The following is a 13,704-nucleotide window of genomic DNA, read 5'->3' as shown; positions in this document are numbered from 1 at the left end:
TTTCCCATCAGTGGAATCACACACCGTGTGTCCTTTTATGCCTGGCTTCTCTCACTGAGCATCGTGTTCTCCAGGTCCATCCATGTCTTGAGGAGTGTCAGTGCTTCACTCCTTTTCATGGCTGAGTGATGCTCCCGTGTGTGGAGGGACCACACTGTATCTATTCATTCACCTGTCAATGGATGTTTAGGCTGTTTCCACATTTTTGCTGCTGTGAACATCCTTGCAAAGGTTTTTGTGTGAATGTGTCTTTAGTTTTCTTGGGCACGTACCTGGCAGCAGAATCGCCGAGTCCTACAGTAATTCTATGTTTAATTGTCTGTGGAACTATTTCCCAAAGTGGCTGCCCCAAGATGGCATGTTTTGGGCACTTACTATGTGCCAGGCGGGAAAACTACCTCTTTGGATCCTTGAGAGTATTTGGTGAGGCAGGTGCCAGGCTTAATGCTGTTGCACGGGTGCAGCCACCGAGGCTCTGAGAGGGAGGCCATGTGCTTCTGGACACACAGACTGGACCTAACTTCAGAACTAGGGGCTGAGCTTGGTGGGACTCTGGGGGCCGTGGGCAGGACTCAGAGAGCAGCTGGCTGTCTCCCCTCCCTCACTAGCCACCTGCTTCCATTGGGTCCAGCTGCAGCCCTAGACAGAGCCCCATTCCCTTCACAGCTTGAGGCTGGCCAACCTGGGCCTGGTGGCCAAGGAGATTCTCAGGGGCCCAGGGCCACTGGATACCGGGGCTGTCTCTGGGGCTCCTGAAACAAACCAGGAGTTCAAGTGAAGGCCATGGTCAAGGCACAACCAGCCTCCACTTCCTTGTGGAAATCGCCTCCCCGCTCTGAAAATCAAGAGGAACATGTCCCCACCCCACTGGTGTGTGTGAGGACAGAGGAGGGACCCTTACTAACTCCATCCATGCCTTACCCCACCCCCACCCCCACACCCCTGCACCTCAGGATCCTCCTTCTGTTCCAGAGAGGTGGAGAACCCATTTTCCAGATGAGGAGGTCAAGGCCTGAAGGAGTAAGATCAATGTACCCCAGCTCACAATTCCCTCAGCCTCCCGACGACCTCAGAAAATAGACAAAGGTGTAATTACTGGAAGCTGGTAGACAGGCTGAGTGGATGGAAAGCTGCGGTGAATTGTCCTTTGCAAATTGCACTTCTGTTAGTTCTCCACGTTAAAGAGAAACTCACGCATAAAGATGGAAGAGGAGGGTTTCCCTGGTGGCGCAGTGGTTAAGAACCCGCCTGCCAATGCAGGGGACATGGGTTCAAGCCCTGGTCCAGGAGGATCCTACATGCCACGGAGCAACTAAGCCCGTGCGCCACAACTACTGAAGCCCACGTGCCTAGAGCCCGTGAGCCACAACTACTGAAGCCCGCGTGCCGCAACGAAGAGCAGCTCCCACTTGCCGCAACTAGAGAAAACCCACACGCAGCAACGAAGACCCAACACAGCCAAAAATAAATTAAAAAAAAAAAAAAAAAGATGGAAGAGGAGCCAGAGCCACAGGGGGCCAGGCTGCATCGTGGGGCCTCAGAGGCTCTGCAGCACACGGGTGGGTATCACTTGGGACACTACCCCACCCCCAGAACCCCAGCTGACCCCTTCTCCAGGGACAGACGCCCTGGGGAAGGCAGATTCCACATGATATGCAGGGGACTCCCACAATCATTCCATGGAGAAGGGACCGGTGCCCCAAAGGAGCCCACAGACTTGCACCTCCTATTCAACCTTTATTTGCAAACTCTGAGGTCGCACGTGGTACCCGAGACCCTGGACGGTGTCATCTGCTCTCCTTCCTGCTTCCCCCATTCCGGAAAGGGAAGGGATGGTGGTCACTGCCGGGCTCTGCCCCATCCTACCCTCTCCCTACCCAAACTGTGCAACGAGACTTCTCTCTCTCTCTCCCCCTTTCACCTGGACCTGCCAAGTCCGGGGTGCAGGGTCCCACGCAGCCGCCCCTGGCCCACGGCCTCGGTGGCAGCCAGGGCCTTCCCGGGGCAGGTTCCCACAGGGCGCCCGTCTGGACAGCAGGGCAGCGGTGCCCACCAGGGACCTGGGTGGAGGCGCACGCTAGCTGTCCTTGTCAACCAGCTCTGGGTTCCAGCTTGCAGCGGGGTCTGGAGTGGTGATGGGAGTGGCCCCCTGCTCCGGGGGGTCCCACCCATGGTGGCGGGCAGCCTACAAGGAGGATGCGGCAGAGGAGGGGGCTCCCGAAGGCCACGGCCAACAGGGCCAGCACCACGGCCTGGGCCGGGCCGTGGCGGCAGGGGCAGGCGGTCGCAGTGGGCTGGGGGGGGCCCTCAGGGGGGTCGGGTCCCGAGCAGGAGCCCCGCTGCGCGTCCAGCATGGACGGCGGGGGGCAAGTGGTACAGTCCAGCGGGGAGCTGCCGCGGCAGGTGTAACAGGACGGGTGGCAGCTGGAGCAGACCCGCAGGGCAGGCGCGGCTGGGCGCCCAGGTTCAGCCGTCACCGCCTGCTGGGTGTGGTTGAAGTACCTCGGTGGGCAGTAGGTGAGGCAGAGGTGGCCCAGGAGGTAGGCCGGGCTCTGGCATTCTGCACGAGGGAGGGACACGTCCACCGGGCTGTGAGGCCACGACCTGCTGCCCCGGCCCGCCCGTTCCCTGTCCCAGGCCGCACACGCATGCTGCCCACCTGCCGCCTCCCAGCAGGTGGGCCATGCGGCACCGGGCACTCACCCTGGCACGGCCCCTCTGTGTCCCGCTGCACACACGCGCTGTTGGTCCCCTGGGGGCCCGAGGGCCGCGCCGTCATGTCCTCGGCTGTCCCATAGAGCAGCAGCGTGTAGTGGTACAGCATCCCTGGGCAGGGGTCGTGGTGGGCACGGGGAGAAGAGGGAAAGGCTGTCGGCAGCCTCGTCCTGACATTCTGGGCCCACACCCTCCCCGGATCCCCAGACTCAGATGGTGCCCAGGGTCGCCCAGTACCCTCTAAGCGCTGGTAACTGGATACCTCCTGCCCCTAATACCTGAACCCCTACTGTGCACTGGTAACCAGACACCAATTACATGCCAGCCCTGTGTGCTCAGTCTCTCAGAGGACACCAGCGGGAGCCCTGTGCCTTGGGCTTGGGGGCAGTAAGGAGGCCGCCAGCTCCAGAGCATGGGGCAGGTGGGGCTCGAGCCCCAGCCTGTGCCCGGCTCTCACCTGTGTTGAAATAGTAGCCCTTGTTCTCCAGGACCAGGGTCCACAAGCCGCGCGGGTCCTCGTCCCAGAAGTGGGTGGACATGAAGATCCAGTTGTTGTAGCCTTGGCCACTGACGTCAAAGGGTCTGGGACAGACAGGCAGGCAGGGGGATGAGGGGGGCTTCACAACCAGAGTCCTGAGCAGCCGCGAGCACAGTAAGTGTCTGTGATGCCAAGGGGTGGGGTCCAGCCCGCCTGACCCCACGGGGCACTTGTCTCCTCCTCGTGGGGTTACTCAGGAAAGAGAGTTTGTGGCCCGGTCCCCTGCCCCCGCACCTGATGGCCACAAGCGTGGAGCGGGTGCCCATGGGGCTGGTGAGCGAGATCTCCAAGTCCCCACGGCGGCTGTAGGACAGGGACAGCTGCACCTGCACGTGCTCCAGCGAGCGGATGTAGTTGGCGTGGCCGAAGCAGGCCGACACGTTCTTCCTCACGTGCATCACCCGCAGGATGGGGCTGGGGGCTGCAGCACGTGAGGTGAGGGCCCCTCCTGCTGGCCTGCTGGGAGATGGGCGGCCAGCAGGCAGGGTCTGGGCTCAGATCCTGCCCTTTCCTTGTACAGATGGGTGAACTGAGACCTCGGGGCCTGCCTCCACGTGTCCACCCACCAGGGTGGGGGGAGAGGTCTGGGGACGTGGCAGTGGGGACGTGGCTGGGGTTAGATGCGGGCGTGCAGGGGGCAGAGGAGGGCGCTCACGTGGGGGTGTGCACGATGCGGATGATGCATTTCCTCTGGGGCTGTGTGGGCAGCCACGAGCGAGCCAAGTCCACCAGCAGCCCGGCGTCCAGCAGCCCGTAGCCGTAGTGGTGGCTCACTGTGTGGAGGGGCGTGGTCATCGCCCTGTGGGCGTGGCGTCCCCAACCCCGCCCGTTCTGCCGCACCTTGGCGCCCCACGCCGTTGGTCCTCCAGTCCTCGGCCTGGAGCTGCGCTGGCCTGGACGCCCGGACCACCAGATGCTGCATGTCCCTCCACGTCAAGAACGGGCTGGGGGTGGGTGAGGGAGGGTGAGCCGGGGCCACACTGGGGAGCTCCGGCAGTAGGCAGGACCCCTCCATCACCTACTTGGCCTCCAGAGCCAGGGCGATCATGCCCGCAGCCAGCGGGGCGGAGGCCGAGGTGCCCGTGTGCTTGTCCGTGCACCGGTGGTGCAGGTCTGTTGTGACCTGGGTGCACAGAGAGGGACTCAGGCGCCTGGTGCACAGGAAAACCCAGCCCTTGTTCAAAACGGCCCAAGTGCTCCAAGGAAGAGGCACCTCAGAGCACGACAGCATGTCTGGGGCCGTGAACACAGCCGCCCAGCTGCCAGCCCTGCCTGGGAGACACGAGGGCATGTGAAGGGGCGCCAACCGTGGGGCCTGGTCCCTGAACCCCAGTCTATGTGTCAGACGGGAACCGGGCAGCCCTGGGAAGAGGCAAGGTAGGGGACAGGAGGGAAGGCAGGGCACCGGGTGGGGCGGGCGCTCACGATTTGGGGGTTGGCAGCAATGCCGCTGCTGTAGGTAGTGGTGAGCGTGGAGGCGCAGGCCTCGCTGTACCAGGGCACGCGGCCCTGCTGGGTGGTGCTGCCCACCGAGAGCGTGTGGATGCTGTTGGTGTAGCCGTCACAGTTGCAGTTGTCATAGTGCAGGCCGCCGTTGCCCGACGCCCAGATGAAAAGGGTGCCCAGCCCGCCTCGGCCCTGCAGATGGAGAACCAGGCCAGAGACGGGGACGGGGTGTGGGCCTTGCATGCTGGCCCAGGCCCTCCGTGCCCCATACCAGCTCACCTTGGTCACGCCGCGCCTGAAGGCCTCTCGGGTGAGGATGCCCGGGCCGTCCACTGTGCGGCCGTCGTCCTCGGGGCCCCAGCTGGCGCTGTAGATGTGGATGTGCTGCGGCTGCAGGCTCAGCGACTGGGCCTCGATCACATCAGTGATGGTGCCGTCCAGCATGCGCACCCCTGCACAGGTGGCCTTGGTGAACACCCCGCCTGCGCCCCGCACTCTCCCCGCCCTGGGGATGGAGGTGTCTGTGGGGGTTTCAGCTCTCCCCGACCCTTAGCCTGGGGCCCTGACATGGCCCAGTGGCTAGTGTGGGGCCAAGAGGCGCCCCACCACCCTCCTGGCCTGAGTACCTCCAATTCGGGCATTGTAGGCGACGCCAGCACCACAGAACCTGTTGTTTGCCGTCGCTGCCACTTCCCCAGCACAGCGGGTCCCATGCCTGGCGCCAGGACAGAGACAGGTGCCCGTCACAGCCCCTTGGCCCCTCGTAGGGTAGTGGGGGCTGCCCCCATGCCCTGTGGGATGCTGGGCTCACCGGTTCTCATCACTGGATGTGTATCGCGGCTGGGGGTCCGGGTCATAGTCATTGAAGTCGTAGCTGGCTAGGGGGTCCTGGGGGGTGGAGACATGAGGGGCTGCGACCAGCCGTGGGACCTGGGGCAGCCCCCACCCAAGCCCCACAGGCTCACATAGTTGGCCCAGAGGTCTGGGTGGTCCTTCTCGATGCCGTCGTCCAGGACAGAAACCACGATGCCCTGGCCAGAAAGCCCCTGGCTCCAGACCTGCAGGATGTTCAGGTCCGGCTGCACCTCCTTGTTCTGTGCAAGGCGGGGCCAGGGTCAGTGGGGCTCTGGCCTGGCCTGGCCCCGCCGTCCAGCCTGGCCAGCTCACCATGTACCACTGCTTGGAGAACCAGGGGTCCGTGGGCACCACCAAGGAGCGTTTCACCCGCCGCTGCACCGTCTGCTGCTGGAGCCACTGCACCTGGGGGTGGGGAGACCACACCACGGGAGAGGCTGGACCCACGAGCAGCCCACCCTCCTCCCAGCTTCCTGCCCTCACACCAGGCTGCTTTAGAGGGCCCTGGCCCTCAGCCCTTCCACCAATTCCTGGTCAAAGGGCCCAAATCTGCTTCCAGGGTCTGGCATCGGCCTCTTCCCTGGATCTGCCAAGGGTCAGCGGTGTGGGGCTGAGACTTAATGTGTCTGGGCTGTCACCTACTTGTCCTGGGGCCCACATGGTGTGCGATGGGGCCAGGGACCCCGTGTTTGCTGGGGCTGCTCTTGGGGGTCCCCGTGTGCCTGGGGCTCTGCTTCCGGAGGGGACTGAAGCCCTCAGAGCACCCATCCCCTGTGGCCCACAGACATGTGGTGGCTGCTCTTCAGGGTGGCTGTGGCTCCTGGGGTCCCACCCCTGCCCCCGTCCCCATCCCTGCTCTAGAATCCCTCTCCCCAAGACATGCCCTTATCCCCTTGCAGTATTCACTTCTCTCAACCGCACCCTCCCTGGTGCAGGACACCCCTGTATGGCCACACCCACCTCCTCCCTGGTCTTCCAGCAGCCCTGCCCTGCTGCCTCTCTACAGCCCATTCTTGGCACACTGCAGCATTACTCTCTGTGGAACCCTCTCTGTGAAACCTGTGCCTGTCCAACACCTCTCCAAAGCCCACAAGGCCCCCTGCCTGTCTGGCCCCCAGCAGCCTTCCTCTGCTGCAGCCACAGTGGCTGCCTCACCCCAGGGCCTTTGCACATGCCCTTCTGCCTGCCCCAGGCCACGCTTTCTCAGACCTTTGCCCTTTCCCCTTTTTCCTTGTTCTGCTCCCAATACCCCCCCAACCTGGTTCATATTCCCCCGTCCCCATCTCAGCAATCACGGCCACCTTCTCCCCGTTTTCTCAGCTCCAGATCGTGATTTCTCTCTGTCCCACACATCCAATCCTGGCCTCTGTCCTGCAAACCACGTCTCAAACCAACCACTTCTCTCTGTCCCAGTGCTCCTGGTGGGGTTTCCAGCTGTCATGCTTCTTGCCTCCTTACCAATCAGCACCCCCTCCCCCAACCCAGCCTCTTTATGGGGTACCTGGGAACTTTGATCTTTCAGGGTGAGATAGAGGAGGGAAGGGGAGGTGACAAGAAATTGTTGACAGTGCATCTGCCCTCCCCACTGTATAGACTAGGGGGCCAAATGGACACCAAGACTCAGAGAGAGCTGGTGACTTGCCGAAGGTCACACAGACATTTATTACAATTACAAGAATAACGAGAGGTGCTGACATCCCTCAGGAGGCAGCCTCAAGGCCAGGCTCACCTTGGGGTCTTTCTTCAGGCGCAGGCGGTGGCCCCAATGTGGGGTAAGGGACTGCTGGACCACACCCCGGTGCCGCAGATGGAAATACTGCCCATCAGGGAAGATCTGGGAATAAAGGGGAGCAGCTACATGGCTGGGACCTGGTACCCCTGATGGAGTCCCTCCCAGGACAGGGGCCAGCCCCCCTTCCTTATGTTTCCCTCAACCAGGTGCCCAGGTGGGAGCTTCAGATGCCCTCTGAGGGTCCCAGGATCTGGAGATGGTCTAGGCAGTAGTGAGCTGGGGGGTCCTTGATATCTGGGGAACCTAGCGAGGTACCCTCTCATCTGCCGGGGTCTGGGGTCGTCCAGCCCTCGCCCCCTCCCGTCAGTCCGGGTCCCACCCACCGGCCCCAGGTTGACAAAGCCGAATTTGCGCGCCAGTCGCTCGATTTCCTGGTAACCCTGGGACACCCGCACGGCCCAGCTGCTGACATAGATGGGAGCCCGGGGTGAGGCCCAACCCACAGCCATGGGGCCAACGAGTGCCAGGCCCAAGGCCAAGGTCAGGCGCAGCCAGAGCGCACTCCGGGCGGACCGCATGCCGGCGGGGGCGGGGCCTCAGAAAAGCCCCTCCTCCTGGCCAAACCGCCGAGATGGCCCAAGCGCCCGCCCCGCCCCCGGCGCCATAGCAACCCCTGAAAGCCTTCAACTCCCAGGGGGCCTTGCAGCTCCCCAACTTGATGGGCGCGAAGATCTGACAGCAGGGTGGGGGAGAGGCATGCCCACCCTATTCTTCCGCAGACTCGAACCCTCTGGAGCCTCAGTCTCCCCATTTGTACAATGATTCACCAATTCTTCTGACCCAGAGGTGCGGGTTCACTGTTGCTATAATTGACCCCGCCCCTTATTTTGCCCCGCCTACTTCCCTATACACCCCCTCCCCCTAGAATAAGCCTTGCCTCCTCCCTGGTCCAACCAGAATTGCTCTTTCGAATAAGTCCCACCTCCTCATCTTAGCTCCGCCCCACCCTGCCTTTCAGATTCCGTCCCTCCTCCTTTACGTTCAGCCCCGCCCCCTCCCTGTTTTTGCTAATAAATCTCTTCTCGTTTCTCCAATCAGCTCTGGCCTTTCTCCAGCCCCTCCCACCAGCTCCGCCTCCCCAGCACTCTTCTCTCCTCACCCAGTTCCACCCACAACGGCTCAGCGAATAATCCCCGGCCATGACCCCGCCCCTCCAATCAGTTACGTCCCGCTGCCGCTGGGCCAATCGGCGTCCTCAGCCCCCGCGCCCCGCCCCCTTCCTCCAAAGGGGCGGCTGCGGCAGCCGCGGCCAGCCCTGGGGCAATGCGGCGGAGGAGACGGGGCAGGCCCCACCTCCTTTGTCCTCCCTGCCCTCCCATTGGCCAGAGAGGGGGACAGGAGGCGGAGACCAGCCCGGGGGCGGAGACCAGCCCAGGGGCGGAGACCAGCCCGGGGGCGGAGAGTGGCCCCGGGGTCCGGCGGTGCGGCTCGCGTGGACGGAAGGCAGCGCGCAGGCTCTACGGCAGGTGCACGGGGTGGCGGTCAAGTTCAAGCTGCCAGCCCCGGGCCCGCCGGTGCCATGGATGGCCTGCGCCAGCGCTTCGAGCGCTTTCTGGAACAGAGGAATTTGGCCACCGAAGCGCTAGGGGCGCTCGAAGCCAAGACCGGTGTCGACAAGCGGTACTTGGCCGCGGGTGAGCCGTCGGGGGGGCTCTCGGGGCCGCCGCCCCATTTCACCGACGGGCACACTGAGGCCGTGGGCTACCGGGGCCTCGGACCTGCACCCTCCGGCCAGCTCCGGCTGCGGGGTCCAGCTCAGGCGGCGGGGCGCGCCCACAGTTCAGGAAGGAGACTGCGATTCTGGGTAGGGTCGTGGACCGGGACCTTGGGTCTACCTGCAGCCCCTCCCCGCCCCCGCTGTGCGACCTCGGTCGAGGACCACCCCCTCTCTCGGCCCCGCAGCCGTCCTCTGCTCCCTCCCTCCGGGCCCTGGGTGCCCGCCAGGCAGAAGTCCGGTTCTTCCAGTTGTCCTACTGGCCCCGGGGGAGGACGGGGCAGGTAGGCAGCCAGTGCCCTGCCAGTCTTGCCACCCTCTTCCCGGATGGACTCCAGCATGGAAGCAAGTGTAGAGATCTTCCCGTTTTCCCAGGGGATGCTCCAGACATGGAGGGGAAGGGTCACTCCCACCTCCCCTCAGGTTGTTTTCCTGCTAATATCACCCCCTACCCCTGCCCTTGGCCTGCCCTCTCCCCTCCCCCGTCCGGAGTTGGGTTGTTTGACTGCTGTGGTGGGGTTGAAGAAGGGTTGGATGGGGCCCACGGAGAGGGAGGTCCAGCCACCCCAATTGTCACTTCCATTCCAGTCCCTCCTCTGCCTTTCTTCCTCAATGACCTTGGGTGGCCCCTGCCACCCTCTGAAACTGTCCAGTAAGTGTCCCTTAAGTGCCTCCCCTCTTTTTTGGTGCTTCAGACCCGACTGCCCTCTGCCACCTCTTCCAGGAAGCCCCCCTGGAATGAATCACAGGACACTTTGTTCGGACACTGGGGGGCAGCTCTGGCTGAGGACATGCCACGTGTTTTGAGCCCTGTGTACAGATCCTTAGAGTCCCCTTTCCTCCCATTTCCCTGCCAGCTGGGGGATTCCCATGCCAGACAGCCCAAGGAAGGTCCAAAACCTGTCCCCCCAGCTTCCTAGTGCCCAATCTGTGTCGGGTCAGCCAGGGACCTGCCCCTGAGAGCAAGCCCTTGACCTCCTGCCTGTTTTTCAACATCCCTGATACCAGTGGGTGGGGAATTTAGGTCATAGAACACAGGGGAGGGGCCTGTTGGGAGGGGCCTGCTGGGTAGGCTGGGGGGTCACAGGGAGGAAACCGAGGCCTGGAGTGGGAGGCTGCCCCTGCTGTCTGCCCTGTCTGGAGCATCCACCCCCACCCCACCCCAGCCCCGTATGCTGCTGATTGGACTGTCCCCGCCCATGTCCAAGGTCATCCTCCCTTTGCTGAGGCTGCAGGAATAGGGATTGAGCAGAGAGGGGCCCTGGGAGAGCTGCTTCTCCCCAACTAGCAGCAATTGCCAGGGAAGGGGTGCCATTTCCCCCACCCCCCTCTCCCAGATGTCGGAACCCTTGGGCCCCACCGGCCTGAGACAGCCAAAATACCCCCTCCCAGGTAACTGAGGAGGAAACCCAGAAGAGGCAGTGACCAGGCCTCCCAGGGCCAGCTGGGGATTCCCCTCCCTCTCCTGACCCCAGACCCCCAGGATAAAGGCTAATGCAGGTGGAGGGGAGGGTGGAGAGAACTCTGCCCTTTGGTCCACTAGTGGCTTCTGTCTCTCTCTGCAGATAACAGCCTGGAGGTGGGGGAAGAGGCTGTAAATGCTCCCAGGAGCCAGAGGCTCCCCGAGTGATGAGCATGAGCCTCTTCCGCCACCCCCACCCCCAGCTTCCGTTTCGTCCTGGCTGTTGAATGAGACAGAGCAGGGAGGGACAGAGACCTGCACACAAGAAGCGCTTCATAAATGCAGCAGCGACCATTATGATTTCAGAGTGGCTAACGCTCCTGGCCCCCATCCCCCACACCGTTCTCCTCTGAGCCCTCATTGCTGGGAGTGTGCTTGGGCCACTGGAAGGGGTTCCCTAGACGTGTAGGGCGGGGTCCCTTCTACTGAGTCTTGTTTAGCTAACTCCACAGCAGCCCTAGGAGACAGGGCCACTACCCGCCCCACTGACAGTTGGGGAAACTGAGGCTGCAAGCAGAGAGACACTTGCTAGGTGTCTCATAGTGGGTGAGAGCCCTCCTCAGTCAGGGGGACTCTCAATACGGCGCTTTGCATCCTCCCACTAAGACAAGGGCTCTCAGAGGGGGCCGTGCAGCCCCCAGGAGACACCGGTCGATGTCTGGGGACATCTGATGGTCACGACTGTGGGGGGCTCCTGGCATCAAGTGGGTAGGGACCAGGGATGCTGCTCCACACCCCAGATGCAGTGCCCAGGGTGGTTCCCCCCGCCCCAGAGTCAGCAGTGGTGAGGGGAAGAGACCCTGGACTAAGAAAAAAGTTAGAAATTGTTGCCTTTCTCCGCTCTCCAGGAATCATGCCTTGGTTTTTCTCCCATTTACTTATATTCAAACTCTAGCCTCTTGTGCTCAGCTCCTCCTATAGGACCCAGAGTGAGGTGGTTATAATTGCAGACATCACATATTCATTCAACAAACACGGGGCAGCCACTCAGTACAGACCAGTCCTAAGGTGCCGGCCTGCCCTTGGGGAGCTCACAGTCCCGCGGTGGAAACTGACATGTTAGTGGGGTTCAGGGCCACGATGAGGGTTGCCCAGGTGCTGCAGGGCAATAACCCCTCCTAGAGGGGCCGCCGAGGCTTCTGGGAGGAGTGATGGATGCAGGCTGCATGGGCCAGGCCAAGGGGGCTCTGGAGACTGGGCTCAGCACGTGCAGCCCACACCCAGCCCCCTCTCCGCAGGAGCCGCCGCTCTGCTAAGCCTGTATCTTCTGTTCGGGTACGGGGCGTCTCTGCTGTGCAATCTCATCGGCTTTGCATACCCCGCATATGCTTCGTGAGTGCCCGCTGGTTTGGGGGCGCGGGGAGGGGCGTCTGGGGCTCTGAGCAGCCCCTGACCCTGCCTTGCCTCCCCCAGGATCAAAGCTATCGAAAGCCCAAGCAAAGAAGACGACACTGTGTGGCTTACCTACTGGGTGGTGTACGGCCTGTTTGGGCTGGCCGAGTTCTTCAGCGATCTACTTCTGTCCTGGTTCCCTTTCTACTACGCGGGCAAGGTGGGCACCACCCGGGACACACCGTGGTGGCTGGGGTTCCCAGGAGCGGGTACCCAGGGGTGTCTGACGGGGTAGGCCAGGCCCATCCCCAGGGGTGTCTGATGCGGAGGCCAGGCCCATCCACAGAGGTGTCTGATGCGGAGGCCAGGCCCATCCCCAGGGGTGTCTGATGCGGAGGCCAGGTCCACCCCAGCCCAGCATCTGATGGAGGAGACCCCCCCCAACCCGAGGCACAGAGTGGGGCCAAGTGGAACTCCTGCCCTGTGTCCGCAGTGCGCCTTCCTGTTGTTCTGCATGGCTCCTGGCCCCTGGAACGGGGCTCTCCTGCTGTATCATCGCGTCATACGCCCACTGTTTCTAAAGTATCACGAGGCCGTGGACAGCATCGCGAGCGACCTCAGCGGGCGGACCCTGGACGTGGCGGCCGGAATAACGAGGGACAGTGCGTGCTCGCAGGGCGAGGGGTGTCTGTCTCTCCGGTCTCTGTCTGTCTGTCTGCCTCCCGGCTCCCCCTGCCCCACTCACCTTCATTCCTGCCTGCTGTCCTCCTGACTCTGACTGGGCTCTGTCTGGCGTCTGGACCGCCTCCGCTGGGTGCTCGCTAAATCTTCCCCTCTCACTGTCCGCCTCTGTCTCCTACGCTCTCCGGAACCAGTCCTGCAGGCCCTGGCCCGCAGCCGGGCTCTCATCACCCCGGCGGCTGCGGCAGTGGGCCCCTCACTGCCCTCGGAGCCGACTGTACGTAATGCCCGCCCCTGGGAGGTAGGGAGGGCCCACACGTGTGTGCGCACGTGCGTGTGTGCGTGCGTGTGTGTGTGAGTGCCGGCACCTGCCTCTCTCCCTGCCAAGGCCGGCTGTTGGCCACTCAAGTGAAGCTGGCCCCCGGCAGTCCCCAGCAGCCTCTGTCCCAGTCTCCACCGGCTTAGCGCAGCCCTTGGGCCCCTGGACACAGCCAGACCCGCCTCACTCACCCTCAGGGCGCTCTCTCCACAGTCAAAGCAAGCGTGACTCAGCTCCCGAAGAACAGGTGAAGTCCCTGCCCAGCCCCTGTGCAGAAAAGCCGGCCGGCCAGCTGGAGGACGCGTTACACTCCAAGTCCTCCGTGGATTCCCCAGCCGACTCCCCAGTGGAGTCCACCACCAGCCCCTCGTCCCCAAGCAAGCCAGCCCTCAGGAGCTGCGCCAACTTGGGCCACTCCCAGCCTCAATCCCCTGCCACTGGCTCTGCCAATGGCACCCAGCTGCCCAGCAAGCTCCGGGGTGGGCTTCTGTCTCGAGCCAACTCCTCCAGCCAGCCCCAGGCCCCAGGGCAGCCCCAGGCTCCCGGGCAGTCCCAGTCCCCCCGACAGCCCCAGGTCCACGGCCAGCAGCGCGCCCAGCCCTCCATCACTTCCTCTGGCCCTTCCCAGACGTCCCACCGGTCCTCAGGCTCTGCACAGCGTCCCAGCACCTCCTCCAGCCAGGGACCCCACCTTGTGCAGTCTCCCAGTGGCATCACCATCCCCCCTCAGCCCCCCAACAAGACCCCCGATGGACCAGAGGCCTCAGCCCCCAAGTCCAGCAGACGGCATCAGAAACGGCCCATAACTAAAGCCACCAGCAGCACCTCGGTGCCCAAGCTGCCTGTCTCC

General features: G+C 63.1%; 2 protein-coding genes across 4 annotated transcripts; one reads left to right on the top strand and one right to left on the bottom strand.

Annotated features, from left to right (window-relative positions):
* Nucleotides 1-1,726: 1,726 nt before the first annotated feature.
* PCSK4 (proprotein convertase subtilisin/kexin type 4) lies at nt 1,727-7,864 on the bottom strand. The gene is made up of 15 exons (XM_067730273.1): nt 7,670-7,864; nt 7,284-7,388; nt 5,867-5,959; nt 5,665-5,793; nt 5,511-5,587; nt 5,326-5,414; nt 4,979-5,151; nt 4,679-4,891; nt 4,276-4,376; nt 4,094-4,197; nt 3,909-4,026; nt 3,488-3,709; nt 3,173-3,297; nt 2,704-2,826; nt 1,727-2,560 (listed from the first exon to the last, which is right to left on the bottom strand). Exons 1-15 carry the CDS (start codon nt 7,862-7,864, stop codon nt 2,091-2,093), a joined length of 2,337 nt encoding a protein of 778 aa, XP_067586374.1. The 3' UTR covers nt 1,727-2,090.
* Nucleotides 7,865-8,700: 836 nt separating this feature from the next.
* Nucleotides 8,701-13,254, top strand: REEP6 (receptor accessory protein 6). Of its 3 annotated transcripts, XM_067734460.1 has the most exons (6): nt 8,701-8,980; nt 11,761-11,854; nt 11,936-12,074; nt 12,348-12,516; nt 12,730-12,812; nt 13,068-13,228. In XM_067734460.1, the coding sequence occupies exons 1-6, from the start codon at nt 8,866-8,868 to the stop codon at nt 13,080-13,082; spliced, it is 615 nt and encodes a 204-aa protein (XP_067590561.1). In that variant the 5' UTR covers nt 8,701-8,865; the 3' UTR covers nt 13,083-13,228. The 3 variants fall into 3 exon arrangements, with proteins under 3 accessions (XP_067590561.1, XP_067590560.1, XP_067590562.1); XM_067734461.1 differs by lacking the exon at nt 12,730-12,812 and having other exon boundaries at nt 8,708-8,980; nt 13,068-13,254; XM_067734459.1 differs by lacking the exons at nt 12,730-12,812; nt 13,068-13,228 and having other exon boundaries at nt 12,348-12,723.
* The last annotated feature ends 450 nt before the right edge of the window (nt 13,255-13,704 follow it).

This window comes from Pseudorca crassidens, chromosome 3, assembly GCF_039906515.1.
Source record: "Pseudorca crassidens isolate mPseCra1 chromosome 3, mPseCra1.hap1, whole genome shotgun sequence".
In the NCBI taxonomy this organism is placed as follows: domain Eukaryota; kingdom Metazoa; phylum Chordata; class Mammalia; order Artiodactyla; family Delphinidae; genus Pseudorca; species Pseudorca crassidens.
Note: the sequence above shows the minus strand (reverse complement) of the source record. Positions and strands in the feature narration are given on the sequence as shown.